This window comes from Gopherus flavomarginatus, chromosome 3, assembly GCF_025201925.1.
Source record: "Gopherus flavomarginatus isolate rGopFla2 chromosome 3, rGopFla2.mat.asm, whole genome shotgun sequence".
Classification (NCBI taxonomy): Eukaryota; Metazoa; Chordata; order Testudines; family Testudinidae; genus Gopherus; species Gopherus flavomarginatus.
In genome coordinates this window covers 215,003,258-215,022,035 of record NC_066619.1, presented here as the reverse complement: position 1 = coordinate 215,022,035, position 18,778 = coordinate 215,003,258, and the positions used below count along the sequence as shown (strand labels likewise).

Genomic DNA, 18,778 nt, shown 5'->3' with positions numbered 1-18,778 from the left:
ATTTCGGCTCATAGTAGGGGAGCCCCAGTGCTAGTGCACCATTAGCCAAAAGTGAGTTCAGCTCAGTAACCTGTATCCAGATTCTTAAGGGAATAAAAAATCAACTCTGACATTCCACAGTGGAGAGAGGAGGATGTGCAATTGGTGTTCCAGGCCCTCACAAGGGGCCCATACCATCAGGTACACACACCAGTCCCCAACCTCTCTCACTTCATGGGGTTTTGGAACCCATGTCCCATGTTTAGCAAGTACCACCCAACTGAGGTTGAGTCATCTCTGTCACAAAGCAGTCCCACAGCTCCCCATTCACACAATCAGGGTGACAAACTTTTTTTTTTCCTGCCCCAATAACAAAGAAACTGGGGATCCCAGAGCTGTTAAAATAACCATCCCAGTCTGCTGTGGGCTTATGCTAAGTGGAGGGTGGATGCCAATGCAAATCTTTCCCCATTCTTTGAAATTCTTGGAATTCTTTCCACATTCCCTACAATTCACCACCAGATGTCAGGGTAGTGCTCGTCCTGACTTTGCTTACAAAAGCATCAGATATTTTTAAGGCTGTGAAAATAAGTGGAGAAGTAGTTGTATTTTTTCTGCATAAAGAAAAGCAGTACTGGCTTTGAAAGACAAAATAATAATCGCTAGCCAAAGCAAAATCACACTGCTTTTTAGCAATGCTTTGGTCCATTTTGTTCTTGGAAAGGAAGTACTTCTGAATGGAAGAACTGACCTAGCACAAAATGCCTAAGGTTGCTGCCTCCCTAGGTTTTCACAGGATTGCCCCTTTTTTGAGGTAGCTGTCCCAAGAAATCTATAAGTCTTTCCAGGACATTAAAAGTCCTGGGTTTTGTCAGCAGAGTCACCTCTCGAGCACCTGCTAATGGGATCTCTTCTTCCTTTTCCTCCTCCTCTGTGGTGCTGTTGCTCACCTCGGTCCTGGCTGCTCCATGGCTTTCTGTCAGGAGCCGTTAAGCAGCCATTGCTTCCTACCTGACTAATAAACTCATGGAGAGCAAAAAAGCGCTCATGTCAGCAGCTTCACAGTGCCCTGCTCCTCACCTTGGGGTGGCTGCTTCTGCTCAGCAGGGCCCCGCTCTGCCTCCTGCAGCCACCTCCTGTCTCCTACACCGCTGCTCCCTTCTGTACTCCCCTTTCCTAGCTCAGAATGGCCCCTATTTTGTACCTCAGAGGTGGCAGCCCTATGGCTACGTCATATTCTGCTTCCTAGTTTGTGATGTAAAGTAGTGGTCCCAGGTTCAATACCATTTTATAGCTACCGTAGGTCTGATCCAATCCCCAGGAAATTAATAGAAAGACTCCCATTGCCTTTGGTAAACACTGGATCAAACCCAATATTGTCTACTGCAACCAAGAGAATTCAAATCACATAAGAAGTGCAAGTACTACAGGCCTGATAAATCCTTCCTTGCATCTTGTGTAGTCATTTACATCTGTGATGAATGAAGGCAGTCAGTGTCAAGCTACCATTCTGATTTAGTAACATTTTATGCAAACTTTGCACAGAGCTGTATAACTACACATGATGTAAGACCTTGTTTGCACTGGAAAGTTGAACTGCTTTAAATATACCGGTACAACATAATATCCTAGTGTGGACACTGTTGTATTGATTTAAAGGTGTTTATACTGGTATAGTTATTTCAACATGGGAAGGGGAATAAGCTGTACTGTTATAAGACACTTTGTACCCATATAACTGTGTCCATACTTGGGCTGTTACCAATATAACTATATTGGAAAAAAAAGAAACCTCCCTCCCAAACAACCATCATGTCTACACTTCGATACTGTGTAGAGTACACATAGTACAGGTATAAATAGCAATGTAGATGGTGAGGCACTGCTTAGTCAAGTAAGGATACACCTGAACCCTAGGATATGTACCCTATAGAGGCTGTCTACATATCCAAGATGTGCCTCCAATGTCTACACTGTTATTTTTAACAGTGTAGTGTTCTGCTGTCTCCCCATAGACAGATCCTTTCCCTCACCACAGTAAAAGGCTCTGGCAGTGGGGAAAGGCTCTGGCAGCTCTACAGATTACAGAATCTAAAGAAGCTGCCTGCATAAAATATATGTATGACATTGTATTTTCTTGTCTTGTGCTTTTGTTACAGATTGTTTTGACATTACTAGACTACATATACCACGTAGGCTGTCCTTGTTTATGATGTCTTTTTATAAAAACAAAGATAATGTTTTTAAAGATAGTGAATAAAAACAAGAGTTGTTTTCCACCCAATGCACTTTTAGTCTTAAATGCACACATCATTTCTCATCTTTCTTCAGTTACTACCAGATTTTAGCATTGTTTCGGATATAAACTTAAAAATACATTAACTTTTGCCAAAGCAGACCACATGTTGTTTAAATGGTACATTTAACTGTGGAGAACTTTATTCTAACCTATCCTGTTGGAATCCAAAAAATTTCAAAAGTTTATATAAGACATCTAGTTGCCGTTATTCTAAGGGTAATCTCTGCTATTCCATATTGTAGTGCTTATTTTTGCCATTTTATTGACTAGAGGAAAACAGTGAAAATCTGCCTGTGACTTGCTAGTATAAAAGCTAGGGCTGCCTGGAGATGCATTAATTATTTCTTTGTTTTGAATTGGACACACAGATTTTAATGTCTCCCTTTTAATTTTCTTTTTTCCTCTCCTCTGAGAGTTGAGTGCTGCAAAGCATTAGAAAAACGCAAGTGTTACAAAAAATAGCTCTGAACCAGAGCTGGAGGACTGCAATTGGTGGTAGTGGAAGCCATGTATAAAGGTGTGACTCAAAAGCTAAACTGGACTATCCGAAGTGCTAGGTGACTTCTGGTCTGGAAGCAGAGAATAGGTAGCTGGCAAGAACAGATGACTCTCCAAGGGACATGGGAGGAATTGTGGGAAGGCATTGGAGGATTAGTGGCTCTGGAACATTGTGTTGCAGCACTAGCCTGCATCCACATTACACTAGCCTGCATCCACATGGTCATGTTAGTAGCTAATAAATTGTGCTTACTTTGACACTGTTGCACATGAGTGAGGGGACTTTATGTGAGACAGGATCAAGATAACTGGAACAATCTAGCTATAACACAAGTTAACTTTGCAATGAAGATAAGCCCAAGGAATCAGCATCTTTTTCCCCAGGGACAGAACCTGTTAAATCCATGGAAACTGATTCTGCATGGATCAGACCTATTTTTTCAGGTAGTGCCAGGCTTTGAAACAAGAGAAGGTTTTTTTGATGTCTTTAAACTGTGAAAATCTGAATGGCAGCTCTAGATACAATGCTGAGTTTCAGTAATGGACAATGAGAGCATGAGAGCAAATCTCATTGCCAGCCCTGCTGGGTTGTGAGCTGCATGAGTGATTCTGAAAGTTTAATGAACTAAGCCAGGTTTCTCTCTCTCTCTCCTCTCTCTGCTGATGAGGATAAATCCCATGTTGTCCTTACATGACAAGAATAAAATAAAATAAAAATAGATGCAGCTTTGTGGAGACTAGTAGGTCATTACTATGAATTATCTGATCCATACAATACCAGGATCTGACACTGTCTTATCAGAGATTATTTACAAATCAGCTTGATACTGTTCTGCTTTGATAGGACTGTGTTTAAATTATAGCAATACATAGACAGTAGCAATACCATCCATCATAAATAGAGCCTTTACTAGCACAATGTGGACTCAGCTATTGGTGAAGCTATTGCATCAATCTTCAGCAAAGGAATCAAACTCAAGTATGTTCAGAAAATATTCTCTTCTTATTCCTCAGAATAACTATAGTCACATTTATTTCTTGTCCTCTCCCAGCTCTTCTTTTCTGTTAACTACAAGTATGTGTTTCTGCCTTGGTCTGTCTCTTACACACAAAGTCCTCTTCCCTGCCCTCCTCCCTTTAATCCTGCCAATACATGCCAGGGGCAAGGAAGCTCTGTGCATCCAAGCACAACCTCTGCTATTTCATCACTTGTTACACTGACCTTTTCTCACTGTTCTGCCGTTTGTTGCTGTTTGCTTTTATTACCTTTAATTAGGGCTAATTGGTCTAGAAAGCCCTGGGCTTGGTGTTTCTGTTATCAGAGTTACCTTATTTGCTCTCTCTGCCTCTTGTTCCAACTCTTCCCTTTACTGCTACTTACTCAAAGGGGTCACTGGGATCAGACCTCTGGAGCTCTGGAGGAATCGGTATTCTTTTGTAGTACATTTCCCAGTCGAAGGCTCCTCGCATGGCATCCCCCGCCTGTGCCTCATAGCCAAAGTGATTGTGGTCAATGACATCGATCATGGGACACACAATGGTTTTGTAGTTTAGTGCAATCTGGTCTGAAAGATGAAAGCAGAAAATAGGAAATGGCATGTCTAGTCAAGCCATCTATCGTTACTGCAAAGCAAATCCCCCAGGTTTTTTGAAGTTTGAAGGTTGCCTGCTTAGTTCCCTACGGCCCCCAAATCATTTCACTTTTCAAATCTGCATCAGGCCTTTATCTAAAGTGGACTTAATGCAGTTGGGCATTGATTAGAAGCAATTATAATTCTTTAAAGTGAGTCACATCCCAGTGAGACCCAGAGAAGTCCAGTCATCTATATCTCTGTCACTTTGCTACTCTGGGCTGTCCCCAATCTGTCAGCAAAGGAACTAGCCAGCAAGTAAAATATAAAAACACTACTTGTTTAGTGTGAGGTCTGGACAGCAGGAACTTGAAGAGGAAAGGCTTTCCCATTTATTTATGTTTCAATGCATGAATACTGGACTTTGCAGTAATTCTGCATCTGCTGTTGTGGCATTTTAGTGTGAACCAGTTTCTAATTCACATACTGAAAATTAAAGGTGAACTCCAAAGCCAGTAGCAATAATATGCAAAAAAGTATTGCTCATTTCAATGAGGAATGAAGAAAACCCCAGTGTATTCTTTTCTCTTCCTCAGTTGCCACGTCCACACTACAGAGTAAAATCGAAATTAATAAAATCGATTTTATAAAACAGGTTTTATAAAATCGATTTTATGCGTCCACACTAGTGCACATTACTTCGGTGGTGTGCGTCCATGGTCCCAGGCTACCATCGATTTCCGGAGCGGTGCACTCTGGGTAGCTCAGTAAAAGAATGGGACCAATAACTTCGATTTCCGTTCACACTAACCCTAAATCGATATAGTAATATCAATTTTAGGGTTACTCCTCTCGTTGAGCAGGAGTACAGAAATCGATTTTAAGACCCCTTAAAATCGATTTTAAGTGCCTTGTAGTGTGGACGGGCACAGCGTTAAATCGATTTAACGCTGTTTAAATCGATTTAACGCTGTAGTGTGGACCAGGCCAGTGTGTGAGACTCAACTTTCCACCTTTCCTCATTTGAGGTTTGGAAAAGGGGCAGCTCTGAGATGACCAGTAGTGTGAAATGGTTACGTTTAGAAATTTAGTAGTCTTTTCAGACTTATACCTCTAATGGTGAAAAACATGTTAATTATCTCACAAAAATCTGCAGGCCTCCTCTAGAAAGCTGTAATGAGGTTTCCTGTTATTAGGATATAATTACTAAAAGTAACAACATTGACTAGTGCGCCAGGTAGTAGTATATTTAATTACCACCACCATGTCAGTTTTAATACCATCTCTTTTCAGTGGCAGTCCTGGCAACAGTCAACATGGGATTATGAAACTTCGGCCCTGATGCTCTCCTCTAGTTTCACAGATGGAGGGAAGCTAAAGCATATGGGTTTGGGGGCATTGGGCAGGTAGAGAGGTGGCTTACTAGCATGCGCCCATCCCTTCCAGGAACCTGCAGAAGCCACTTCTTATGAACAGATGGCAGGATTGGAACCCTCTGAGTCAGAAAAGGACACAGATAGGCATGAAGAGAACTGGATTAGAGAGGTGCTCACTCACCATGGCATCATCTTCCTTCAAAACTGCAATACTGTCAAGTGTTGCACTGATCTATGGAACCCATTCCTTCTTCAAGAGCATTGTAGTGAGTAGCCTGCCCCTCTAAAACCTAGTGGCCTGCCCCAAACAGGTAGCCCTGCCTACAACACCTGTATAAGGTGTACAGTTTAATTACTAGAACCAGTTGGATAAGGAGGAGCTGATTCTCCTATAAAGAGGAACAGGACACTTCAGAGAAAAGAGAAAGAAACATTACAGAGACTGCTAGGAGTGAGTAGGAAACCCTGAGTCTTCAGGAAAAAAGACTCCAGGGAGGGGAGACCTGGGAGACCTTAGTGTGAAAGATAGAGTGAATGAAAAAGAATTGCTGAAGAGTTGAGGACTTTTGTTTTGGGATTGATTTTGTTATGTTAATAAACTCAGCTCCAAGGAGGGTGTGTTGCACCAGAGAAAAGTTTGTCTCATAGTTTCAGGGGCCCTGAGCTGAAGAAAAGTGGGGAAACAGAGGAAGGACTGCTGAAGAGTCATCTCAAGCCACAAGGGCATGCTCAGGAGGCAGCCAGCCAGCCCATTTACAAGACTCTTTCATGGCAGTCTGGCTCTTGATGGAACCATGCTATCATGTGTGAGGAAGTACTGATCCTTCATTCAAATTCATCAGCCTTCTGCACTCTCTCTCTCCCTCTCCCCGCCGCCCCACTTGAAGAGGTACTGTAATGACTGCTGAGCTAAGGTTGAAATCCAGTATAACTCCCTTTCCAACTGCTCATAATTCCTTTTGGTCTGAAAATTTCTGTGCTCAGCTTTTGCCCAGAGGCCATTTCTTTTGGAAAGTTTCAACAAAATCTATTCATTTTTAAATTGTGCATTTTTTTTTTAAAATGCACACAAACCCCCCAAACCAAATAATGTGCCAAGAATCAGAACATTTCATTGTTGTGGTACTGCTGCTGTGGTGAGAGAAAAGGCCTGGTCTATATGAGAACACAGCACTGCTTTAATTAAAGGTACAAGGTGGGTCTCTTTCTCTCTCTAACATTCTGGGACCGACACGGCAACAACTACACTGCATTAACTAAAGGTATGACTTTGAACCGATCTGATTAAACCACAGCAAACAAATCCTGTGTGGACACTCATTTCAGTGTAAGAGTGGCTTATTTCTGATTAGTGTAAATCAATTAGGAAACAGTTTAAGCTAACGACAAATAAGCCACTCTTATTTTGTATTAAACGTTGCCATACATGGGTTTGCACCAGTTAAAAGACAGTTTGACTTAAAATGTTGCAACTTTCTCATGTCATAAATCCCTAAGTGATTATTCTTTTTCAGCCCTAGTATTTGTGAGGTCTCAACCAGAGGAACTGTTCAGAAATAGGGTTGGGACAGGCTGATAAACACAGAAAGCCTTCACACTAGAACACAGTTGAGTTTGTCTCACTGTGAGGATTTTTCAACATGCTTTGCAGATCCAATCAGACATAATAAGGGCAGCCTAGCTCACCCTGTGGATGCAGCATCAGAGCAGTAAGTGCCAAATGTGCCATATGCTTCACTAGAGTTTCATTTAGTGTCATTCAAAAAATGCAGAATGTGTTGAAAGAGCTATGAGGTGCATCCTTCTGACCCACTGTCAGATGCTGCTCCCATTTAAGCAACTAGAAATTTTGAATTTACTTTAAAGGAAGTAAGACTAGTCCTGAAATGGTTTATTCCTCCTTTTAGGAAGACATAGTGCAGGCTGCCCTTGAAACTTTTTTGTTGTTGTTCATCTTGTGTTTGCCTTCTTTTATTTTCTGTTTCAAGTTCCAGGTCTAATGGGTGATTCTTGGGTAGGGTTGCTAAGCATCTGTTTTTTGACCAGAATGTCCGGTTGAAAAGGGGCGTTGGCTCTGCTGACCAGGCCATTAAAAGTCCAGTTGGCCGCCTGCAGTGGGGCAGACAGAGTGCCTGCTGCCATCTTCCTCTGGCTCCTGGGCTTAGAGAGTGGGCATGGGAGCTCCATGTGCTGCTTCTCCCCTCCAGTACTGGCTCTGCAGCTTCCATTGGCCGAGAACTGAGGCCAATGGGAGCTGCGGGGGCAGCGCCTGCACCTAGGATACAGGGGGAGATGCTGGCAGCTTCCTGGGAGCCACCTGAGGTAACTGCTGCCCAGAGCTCCCCCTGCACCCAAACTGCCTGCCCCAACTCAAAGCCTCCTCCTACACCCCAAACTCCTCATCTCTGGCCCTGCCCCAGAGCCTTCGTCCCTTCCCACACCGCAGCCACCTGCTCCAACGCAGAGCCCCCTCCTGCACCATGAATTCCTCATTTCTAGCTCCAACCCATAGCCTGCACTCCAACCCCGCTGCCCCAGCCAAGAGCCCCCTCCCACACGCCAAACCGCTTTGCCCCAGCCCAGAGCTCCTTCCTGCACCCCAAACCCCTCATCTTCAGCCCCAACCTAGAGCCTGCACCCCCAGCTGGTGAAAATGAGCGAGTGTGGGGGAGAGCGAGTGACAGAGGGAGGGGGATGGAGTGAGCAAAAGGGAACGCCAGAGAAGGGGTGCGGCAAGGGGCATGGCAAGGGTGTTCAGTTTTCTGCAAATAGAAAGTTGGCAACCCTATCCTTGGGTAGGGTTGCCAACTTTGTAATATTTAAAAACCATACATACCAGCAGTAGTTCTGGAACCTCCCCTTCCCTTCCCTGTCTCTCCAAAGCCCTGCCCCACCCCTTCCCCCAGGCCTCTCCTCTGCCCTTCCTCTTCCTCCTAAGGCCCTACCCCATTCACTTCTCTTTCCCCTTCCCTCCATCACTTATTGCTTTTCCCCTTTCCTGCTCTCCCTGAGTGAGTTGGGAAGGACTCACCTACAGAGCCAGAGCTGGGAGCTGCAGCCACCCAGTAGGGGCTGGCGCGGGTGATGACTCGGCGCCTCCCTCCCAACCCCCACAGTAACTGGACTTTGGGTTTCCAGACCGGTCAGATCTACACTGTCAAGTCCCCTTTTCAACTTGACTTTCTGGTCAAAAACTGGACACCTGGCCATCCTAGCCTTGGGTCTGTTTATCTCAAGCCTAAGTTTTAGAATGGTCCTTGCTGACTCACTGGATGTTATTTCCATTGGACCTGACATCTAAGGAGAGGGGGACTCAATTGCAGGATCTTGCTTCCTGTTTCAGTTTACTTTAGAAAGGAGCCAACTGTGGCCAGAAGATGACAGCTATCGCCCCACCCCCCATAACACCAGAGTATAACCCAGACCTTCTCATTTGTCTGTGTGTTTGCCTGAGGAAACTGAGTTTGTGATTAAACTGAGATTGTTTGGAGGAAAACCCAGTTAAAAGTTTTTCTCCCCTCAGAAAAGGGTTAAGAAGAAAAGCTGGGTTTGTAACTTCTGATTTTCCAGCCTACTGAAGTTAGCAAAGTAGAAGGTTTACATCACACATCTGCAGTTATTAAAAAATTAGGTCAGAAGCCTAAAGATTTTTGCACTAGTTGAGGGATCCACTGAGTAACATCCAGTTAACCCTTAAATCCCAATAGCAGGCAGAAGCAGGGCCGGCTCCAGGCACCAGCGAAGGAAGCAGGTGCTTGAGGCGGCCAATACAAAGGGGCGGCACTCCGTTCGGTATCAGGGCTGCACCTCCAGGTCCCTCAATCTCTCTCTTCTTCTTTGAGCTGCCGCCGAAGAGGAAGAGAGGGAGTGAAGGACCCGCTGCCAAATTGCCGCCAAAGAACGAAGCGGCGCGATTTGGCTGCCACCGATCGGCTTTTTTTTTTTTTTTTTGCTGCTTGGGGTGGCAGAAAAGCTGGAGTTGGCCCTGGGCAGAAGACTCCCATCTGTGCTAGATAAGGTGAGCACATCCAGCAGCTTCAGCAGTGACCTGACAGTGTAGCTTGTGGAAGTCTACTGGTCTCTCTGCTCTTTCACATGACCAGCAGCTTGAATTTTACATGAAGATGGTGGTGCTATTTAATAAAAGGTTAATGCTGATGCTGTGAATAAGGAAAAGTGACAACTAGGGAATAGACTGGATGCATAATTTGGGTACCCTAACAGGGGCACCATTTCAGATTTTGGTGAGAAGGGGGCAGCTTGAACCGTGATTCCAGGGGCTATTGTAGGCACCCAAAAGCTGTCATCTTTTTTCCCCCCCAGATAATAGAGGGGAAGCAATAAAAAATTATAACTCAAAGGGTGCATGTGTCTCAACTCAAAAAAGTTTGAAAAGCGCACCGGGTGCAGGCAGGGGATAGCTAGCTGTGTTCAGGCAGGGGTGTGGTGCAGGGAGAGAGGTAGCTAGGGGCTGTGTGCGGAGAGGGGGTAGCTCAGGGTGCAGGCAGGAGATAGCTAGGTTCTGAGAGGGGTGTAGCTCAGGGTACAAGGAGGGAGCTGTGTCCGGGGGAGTGCTGCTGCTGTGGGGCTGGCTATGTGCTCAGTCCCTAGTTGGCACAGTGGCAGCAGCTCCGCAAGGCAGGAGCTGTAGTAAGGGGGCACACTTTGCTTGCTTGGCTACACAATGGGTGAGGGTGATGGGGACACCCCAACATCAGGCACCAATGGCTCTGTGCAGGGGATTAGGATTCAGGCTCCTGGTCCCAAGCAGCATTGCTAGCAGCTGCTCCATGTCAGGGGAAAGGGGATATGCTGTGGCTGCAGATGGCAACGGAGCAGGGCAGCAGGAGGAGAAGAGGCTGCATCTTTCCCCCCACTGGGAACTTTACTCAAATATGGTAAAAAGCTCGGGGTGGAAGGAGTGAGAGGAAATGCCTCCTCCTGCCTTCCCTAATGGTGGCCCCGTAACCGTAGTCAGAAAATATATGGTCTTCAATACCAACATAATCCACAAAATTTATCTGAGAGATATTTAGGGAGACTGGTTATTGGTCTTCTGGGTTATGTTGCATAGTTCGGAAACAGAACTAGGCGTTTTGCTGCTTAAATATGTTTAATCAGCATGTTTTGCCACTAAATCAGTTCCAGCAGCAAAACTCAAGACATAATGACCATTCACTGAGGAAAGGCTAAACTGCCATCCTTATGCGAGATTCTTTTAAAGAAAAAGGTTTCTTGTCTGTAATAAAGGAAGGAAGCACTCATCTTTGTCTGGAGAGGTGAGTAGTAGGTGTGTAGGGAAGGGAGCATTGTTTCCTGACTTAAATCCTAGGCTACTTACAACTGTTTCTTCCCAAGCCTTTGACTAACGGAACTTTGCTGGTTCCAGCTAGAATCCAGCACAGGAGTCAATAGCAAATCATCCTTTCTGAGCTTCCTATTGTGAATGCAGTTATTGGATTTAACTCCAAAATCTGGGATATATTTACAACAAAAGATGATTTAGTGGACCGTGGAAGAATAAGGAGTACAATAGCTGCATATCAAACATTCCTTAATGCTCTTAGGTTTACAGTACATTTTGTACCTAGTACTAGACTTAGAGGTCTCTTATTAAAAAAATAAATTAAACTAGGGAAGAGCAGAACTATAGTGCAAAAGTTATACTAGTAATCTCTGGAATAAAGAAGCTCAGATTCCTGTGTTTTGCCAGACAAACAAGCTCGCTCTTATATTGACTTCTCAATTTCCAGATAACCTCTCTCTCTCTCTCTCTCTCTGTGTCCAATTATTCCAGCAAAAATCAGTGGTGTATTGTATATGAAAGTCTAGAAATCTCATGCTGTGTGTGGGATATCAGAATTGTCACAAGCCACCTGCAGTACAGTACTAACCTTTTTATATAGTGCAAGGATCTGCTATTTTGGGGGCATAAGTTTAATTCTTGTAACTATACCATGTGTTCTGACTTTAATGGCCAATTAATGTTCAAGCACTTACTAAGCAATGGAGGCAGCCAATTCACGTTGACTTCACAATGGGAATCCAGGAACGTCAAGACTTCTCCTTTAGCCATCGAGGCTCCTAGCAATCTGGTCCGAATCAGCCCTTCTCGTTTCTTGGTGCGCATAATCCTCACTTTGGTAAAACGGGCCATGTACTCCTCCAACTTCTCTTTCAAGTGTTCTGGAAAGGAGAGGAAAAGGGTAGAGGTGTCAGCCGTGGAGGGCCAAACTAAGAACGGGCATTTGTGAAAACATGCAAACAGACACCACTATAAGCATTCAGCGCCCCTTTATTTTGTGTAATTTCAAATCCTTCAGTATCTGCTGTAAACCCTTTCTGAGATGGTTCATAAATTGTAAATGATCTTTGTTCTAATACACGGAGGAAACCACTGACATTCTAGACCTTTTACTGCTACTGGCAAGTTGCCATGCACCATACAATCATGGCCAAAACAACTGCAGAATGTTCACCCATTCTCTGGTTTCTGCAGCCCAAGGCCGGATGATCATCTTGACATATGGTTTTACAAACAATGCCCTTTCCAAGTGGGCTTTTACTTGTATTAATTATGCAAGATGATGCATGGAAAGCAATTTTTAAAAATTAAGTGTTAAATAAGCATGACTAAATTGTTTTTTATGAGCATGGGAGGGCAAATAAACTTGCAAGTGGCAACTGGCTAGCAGCTAGAAGAAAATGGATGGCTGACTTGCAAATAAAATTAAGCTGTAGAAGTACAGCAACTGATATATTCTGTACTATTTTGTCTGTTTAGCCTGACTATGTATGCACCACGTAACAGCAAATTTGGAATATATTTTCTTCTAATTAAAAATCAACAATAGAAGTGAAATCACCTCCTACAGTTTTGCCTCACCATAAATGTTACTGAAAATACTACAATAGGAAAAATAATTCACTGCCTATGATGAAACACTTCAGTTTGTCATGTTCATTCCTGCTCTGAATACATTCAGTAACTATCTGGCAGGGAAAGGAGGAGGGAAAAGTTTGGTCTCTGATACTTAGCACTTTTGACATGTTGTATTCAGGGCCGTCTGTAGGGGTGTGTGGGGCCCAGACAAATCAGCCCTCACCGGCTTGGGGGCCCCATTCTGCATCGGTGGCTGGCCGCTGGGACAGATCTGGCCCAGTGCTGGGCCGCTTGCTGCAGCTGGCAGTTGCCAGCGCCTATCATGGGGCTACTGTTGGCCATAGCGCCACGGCTGCTCAGGGCTCTGGCCAGGTCGAGGGACTTGCTGCACCGAAACGCAGGCGGCCAAGGCAGGTGCTGTCTCCAGCAAGAGGGAAGTAACAGATTTGTCTTCCAGGACCGACCACGTCGGCCAATCACACTGGTCTGTGGGGCCCCTCAAAGCACAGGGCCTGCAGCGGTCCCTTCAATTCGCCCTATCCAGGGGATGGCTCTGGCTGTATTTACTGATGCTAGTGGATACAAGCTAATGCGCATCAAAAATGACTATAAGGTTCTGATTGTTTCTCTTTGTTATGCTGTGACATTTGGAATTCCTTTGGAATGTTGTTCCCAATAGTCTCCAGGGACTTTGGATCATGCCTATATTATTATAGATTGTAGGAAATTTGTCATCAACTAGGATCTCTTTGTTTTGGACTTATGCAGGTATTAAAGGCCTATTATTCAGCCGTGACCTCAAAATCTGAGGATGCTTCCTATTGTTTGAAGAAGCCTACATTGGCCATGTACAGGCTGGGTAACTGCATGCTCAATGGAGCACTTAGATACACAGTCATCTTCTTTAAGTTCCATTAGCAAGGATGTAAAATTTGCAGAAGCACATTCTCCAGTACGTATCTCCTTTAAGCAATCCCTCACTAGGCTTCTATAACAAAGGATCTATGGATATAGTCTTTAGAGTTTGTTTTGGGCATGTAGGATTTTAATCTGAAGAATAATGCTTTACCAGATGTGGTATAAAAAGAGCATTTTTTCTTTATTCTTATCCTCTAGGGGCAAAAAAAACTAGGGACTTTTTCAGGTGGCTTTTTCTTTTGAACCGCTATTTCTTGGTAACTTGGGCAGCTGAATTAACATTGGAATATCAGCTACAACAAGTCTTGATCTTTTTATTTTACCAATTTTTACAGCGGAGAATGCCCTTAGCATTTAACAGCATTGCTATCTCAGTTTTGTAACCAGACAGCATTCAGATGTCCATCTTGTTCTTCAACAAGTGTATTTTGTAGCACAGCTACAGCAATAGCAGACGCATTAACAGCAAAAGCATGTCCTTTCCACTGAGCTTCGGTTTGATATAAACGTCATTCCTGGCTTTTAGGCACTAATTCCCACCAGTATTGTCACAATTCAGTGCAGCAAATATGCAATACCACCTGGTACCAGGTGGACTCTGGAAGTTGCAATACACCTGACAACACCAGAGTCCTTCCTATTTTAGCAGCAGAGAGGTGAGAGACAGAGCAGAAAATACAGGTGTGTGGCACTATCCCCACTTAAGTGGAGTGGGGATAGTGGCACTATCCCCACTTAAGCTGTCTGCACATGCTCTCTGCTGCCTCTGCTTCTGCTTTTGGAGACCCACAGGTTGGGGCTGGGGACTTCTGAGCCTCAATGTCAGGAAGGAAGAATTGTGACTCTGGGGATGAGATGTCTAACCTGGAGGTGTAGGAGTCGGGGTGTGTGTATTCTGAGCTTGAGACCATTCAGTTTTAGGGGGTAGCTCTGAGCCATGAAGAGGTTAGATAGGAAGAGGAAAGGCATTGGCTTGTAGGTGTTTCTGAGCAGGTGGAGGTTGAGATGGAGTGTGCTGAACTAGCAGGAGAATGGCTTGAGTGCAGGAGGTAACAGAGTCCAATAGTGAATGAGGATGTGGGCAAACTGGTTGTGTGGGGGGGGAGGGTGTGGAGGAGATGGTGGGATAAGATCTAGATCGGACGAAGAGAGGCTGGTGCTGAGAGAGGATAATAAAAGGGATGGAAGAAGGATACATACTGTTTTCTCCCACCTGGTCCTTGACTTTGAAGTGCCCCAGTTTTTCATTCTGAAAGAGGAGGAAAGAAGCTGCCTCCTTCCCCCTCACGTTGCAGACTGTCCCAATTTTTCACTTTGAAAGTATGATCAGCTTCCATTCAAAGGAGCAGGGGATGTGTGCAGATTATTACCTACATCCCTAATACTTATCTTGGGCACCAGCTGCCACTAATCACACCTCTGGCAATACTCTCTTTACCTGCTCAAGAAGTACACGCTTTTGATTTGTCAGCAAACCACCTGGATCCAGCATCATGACTCCTAAATTCAAAGTTATCCTTGAATCATTTTGTTTCCACTTGTAAGACCCTTTAAGTGTATATTTACCCAACTCCTTCCTTGGCTTTTAGGAGCTCTTTTCATAGTTATTCTTTGAGCATAAGAATACAGAAAAAGGAAATAATATCTAAGAACAAAGGCACAGACATGCCTTACAGCAGGGTATGAGAATTCTTTAAGGGGTTCTGAGCCAGAGTTTTCTATGTGGCAATTTTAATCACCCTATAGCATTAAGAAATGAAACAGCTTTAATGCTGCTGAGAATTGCAAATTTCCATGGTATATCACACCAAAGTTAGTTGGTATAGTGCTTCTGTAAAATTCTGAAAATTTACCACAACTCAACGGTCACTTCACCCCCCATTTCCACTTAGAAGTCTAGCTAAACTTATTATTATTTTTTTGTATGATACTATTGCTTAGGAATCCCAGTCTAGGATCTGGGTCCCATTGTTAGGTACTGTACAGAAAGTAGTAAGATGACAGCCCTGGCCCCAGGGTGCTCACAATATCAGACAGGATGAAGTAGACACATGGTGAGGCTAACATTAAAGATGAGGTAATGATAAGATAAACAGAATAGCTGTTAGACTCATCTTACTCCTAGGTGGACTAACAATTTCTGCTGGAGGACAATGTAGAATGAACACCTTCTCTTTAATTGGCACAACTGCACTAGTAAGCAGCGCAAGCAAATAAATCATTCATGAGTCTGACCATCACCGGGGAGAAAGGAAAAGATAGAAAGGGCAGTTGGGATTTGGAATAAGAGGAAGAACAAGACATTCTTCCTTGTCCTCTGCAGGGTCCTGCTTTAAATCCTCCGAGTTTAAACAGAATTTCTTCTTTTGATTAACCCTGAAATTGTCTCTTACCTTGGTTAAGTACAAATAGACACTTAGTACAAAGGACTTCATTCTATTCCTCATGTTTTGGTAAACCAGAGTTTACCAAGCTTTTAAGAGGTACGCCTCCCTTCAGGAAAATGAAACCAAATCACATTCTCTCCGCAGTGCTGCTATGCATTGTCAATGGCCTAACATCATAATTTATACACCTTCCATCCCCCTTCCCCTGTATCCTCAAAAAAAAAAAAAAAAAAAAACACTGCCTCAACCAAACCAAACCTAAACACTTTGGGAAATGCTGATGCAACTCTTCATATTATGCAGTGCTTCAGTGTAGTCACTATTTACACTGACGGGCAGGGTTCTCCCAGCAGCATAGGCAATCCGCGTCCCAGAAGCAGTAGTTAGGTCAATGCAAGAATTCTTCTGTTGGCCTAGTGCTGTCTATGTAGGGGACTTAGGTTGGCTGAATTATGCCACTCAGGGGTGTAGATTTTTCACACCCCCAAGCAACATAATTACGCTGACCTAATTTTTTAGTGTAGTCCAGGCCTAGGTCAACAGAAGAATTCTTCTGACAATCTAGCACTGTCTACAGGGTTAGGTTGGCATAGATATGTCTCTCAATCCTCACTCCGGCCAACCTAAGTTCCTAGTATAGACCAGCCATATGGTACTTCTCCTTTCTTACCTCATTGGCAAGCAGTGAAAATGTTGGTGTTTATTGCATCTCCATTGACATCTGATAGCAACCATTGAAATGAAACCTCAGAGCTATGGTTTTAGGCTTCCTGCAAACTCATTCAAGCATCTCTGCATCCATTGTGCTCTTCATATTTTGAAGGTGTTTTCCCCACAAACATAACAGCCAGAGTGAAAGTGAAAGCTGAGACTGGAGAGAGCTCCACAGAGAAGTCCCCATTCTCCCAACTAGCCCTTCATGCCTAGCAGGGAGCTCATCCCATACTTCGGGAAACACTGTGTTAAATAACTCAGCATATCTTTGAATATCAGGATCTAGTCTTCCTAAGTTAGTTTTATCCTTTTGAAAAAGCCTGTTTTTTGTCCTGTGACTTAGTGGTTTTATTAGGTTTTTAGCATGGCACAAGAAGCACAAAGGAGTCAACTATACAAACAACATTTGTACTATTTACATAGTATTCTAAGTATGGCTTCACTTAGATTTGTACCTACAAAGTCATCCTACTTACTCAGAAAGTGGAAGTACTGAATGTCAGCAAATACTCATTTTTAAAGAGATCAACACACCAGAGCTCTTTCAAAAATTTGAGAAAATTATTGATTACTTAAGACATGTAAAATGTCTAGACTGAGTAGCCCCTGAGCAAATTAAATCCATGTAAGCAATATTCTAATCCTAAACTTTGATACAGAAGAAGAGAGTATCAATAACTGCATCTAATACAGGTCTAATTTTGAAATTTTACACAGATGAAAGATTTAGTATGTAATCCATAATCTCTTTATTACAAAAGCTGCATGCAGAACCCAGTTTCAACAATCTACTATAATATGGTTAAGAGAATGAAGCTTTCTCAAAACAAAAAAAATCAGGTTCACGGATAATAAAGCTCCTCAAGTTAAATCAGTATGAAAGTGCTTCCATACTGCATTTCCATTTTAAATGTATGTCTCAGGACACTCAGTTCCAGTCCTGTCAATCTCAGACACATAGTGAGACCTAACACAACAGATGGCCCCTCTGGGCCACTGCCCCAGTATTTTCTAAGGTTATATAAATGCTAAATATAAAACCTTGATGGTCAGTCACCGACATATAAGCAACCAATGCACTTCTCAGAATGTTGGCAAGACCCTTGAGAAATCATGCTGCTGTTTCTGCAAGAGCTGCACTTTGTGGTTTGTTTTCAAGAGTTGCCCCCACATAAAACACCTCACAACCTAGTGGTCATGAAGATCAGTTCCTAGAAGAGAGGCAAAACTGTGAAAGCCCCTGTGCCTAAGGATCGTTGAAAACTAGATAGTACAAGCATTTGAGAATATGCTGGAGGGAATAACTCTGTCCTAGCAAAGTCTCATCTACTAGGTGTTTTCTGTTACTAATTTCTATGAGCTTTGGTTTTTAACATCAGATTTCTCCATAATATCAAAATAAACTGCCCCTTTACCACAGAACTCCAGTTTGGGTTTCCCTTCATAGCGAAAGGGCAGGGGGAAATCTGATTTTTAACACACACATCTCAATTTAATTTTTATCACTAGCCTGATAGACTATTCTATTGCTGTAGATATCTTCCAAGAAAACCTCCTGTAAACACATGCCCTCTGCATTATCCATATACCCTGAGAAGCCAGTAAGCTGCATCTCCAAACACACACACACACACACACACACACACACACACACACACACACACACACACACACACACACACACACACACACACACCCTTCAGTGTCAAGGCAAAACCATAATTTCAGGAAAAATTCTCTAAAGAAATTCCAATGTGATGTGCAAAATAGAAAACAAAATGAAATGAAAGGCCTTTAAGTCTCCCAGAGACAACACATTCAGGCCATTTATTGCCAGCAGAATCAGTTCAAGCAAGCTTGCCATGACAATAAAACACTGAGGTAGGATGGCTTCATTTATATGCAGCAATATTACATAAATTTCACTTTCAGAGGCAGGCATGAGAGAGACGAGTATTTAAATTCTTCACTGAGCAATAAATGGGGCACCTCAGATGTAAAAAAAGTCAGCACTCCTGTCACTAAAAATAGGGAGAAGATGCCTAATTTGTAATTTAAAAGAAAAGATATCATTCTTTCTTTCACAGTGTTGATTAAATGAGGTAATAAATCATATGTCTGATACATGCCAGGCATCTGCCAGGGCAGGAGTT

The 18,778-nt window shown here is 43.3% G+C and overlaps 1 protein-coding gene across 4 annotated transcripts in view; it reads right to left on the bottom strand.

Moving 5' to 3' along the window:
* The window catches only part of GALNTL6 (polypeptide N-acetylgalactosaminyltransferase like 6), a 980,583-nt gene that overhangs the window by 137,644 nt on the left and 824,161 nt on the right, over nt 1-18,778 (bottom strand). For all 4 annotated transcript variants that reach the window (XM_050945337.1, XM_050945338.1, XM_050945339.1 and 1 more), the window contains exons 6-7: nt 11,724-11,909; nt 4,158-4,341 (exon numbers count right to left, since the gene is read on the bottom strand). In XM_050945337.1, coding sequence (XP_050801294.1) covers nt 4,158-4,341; nt 11,724-11,909 — 370 coding nt within the window. The remainder of the gene's footprint in view (nt 1-4,157; nt 4,342-11,723; nt 11,910-18,778) is intronic.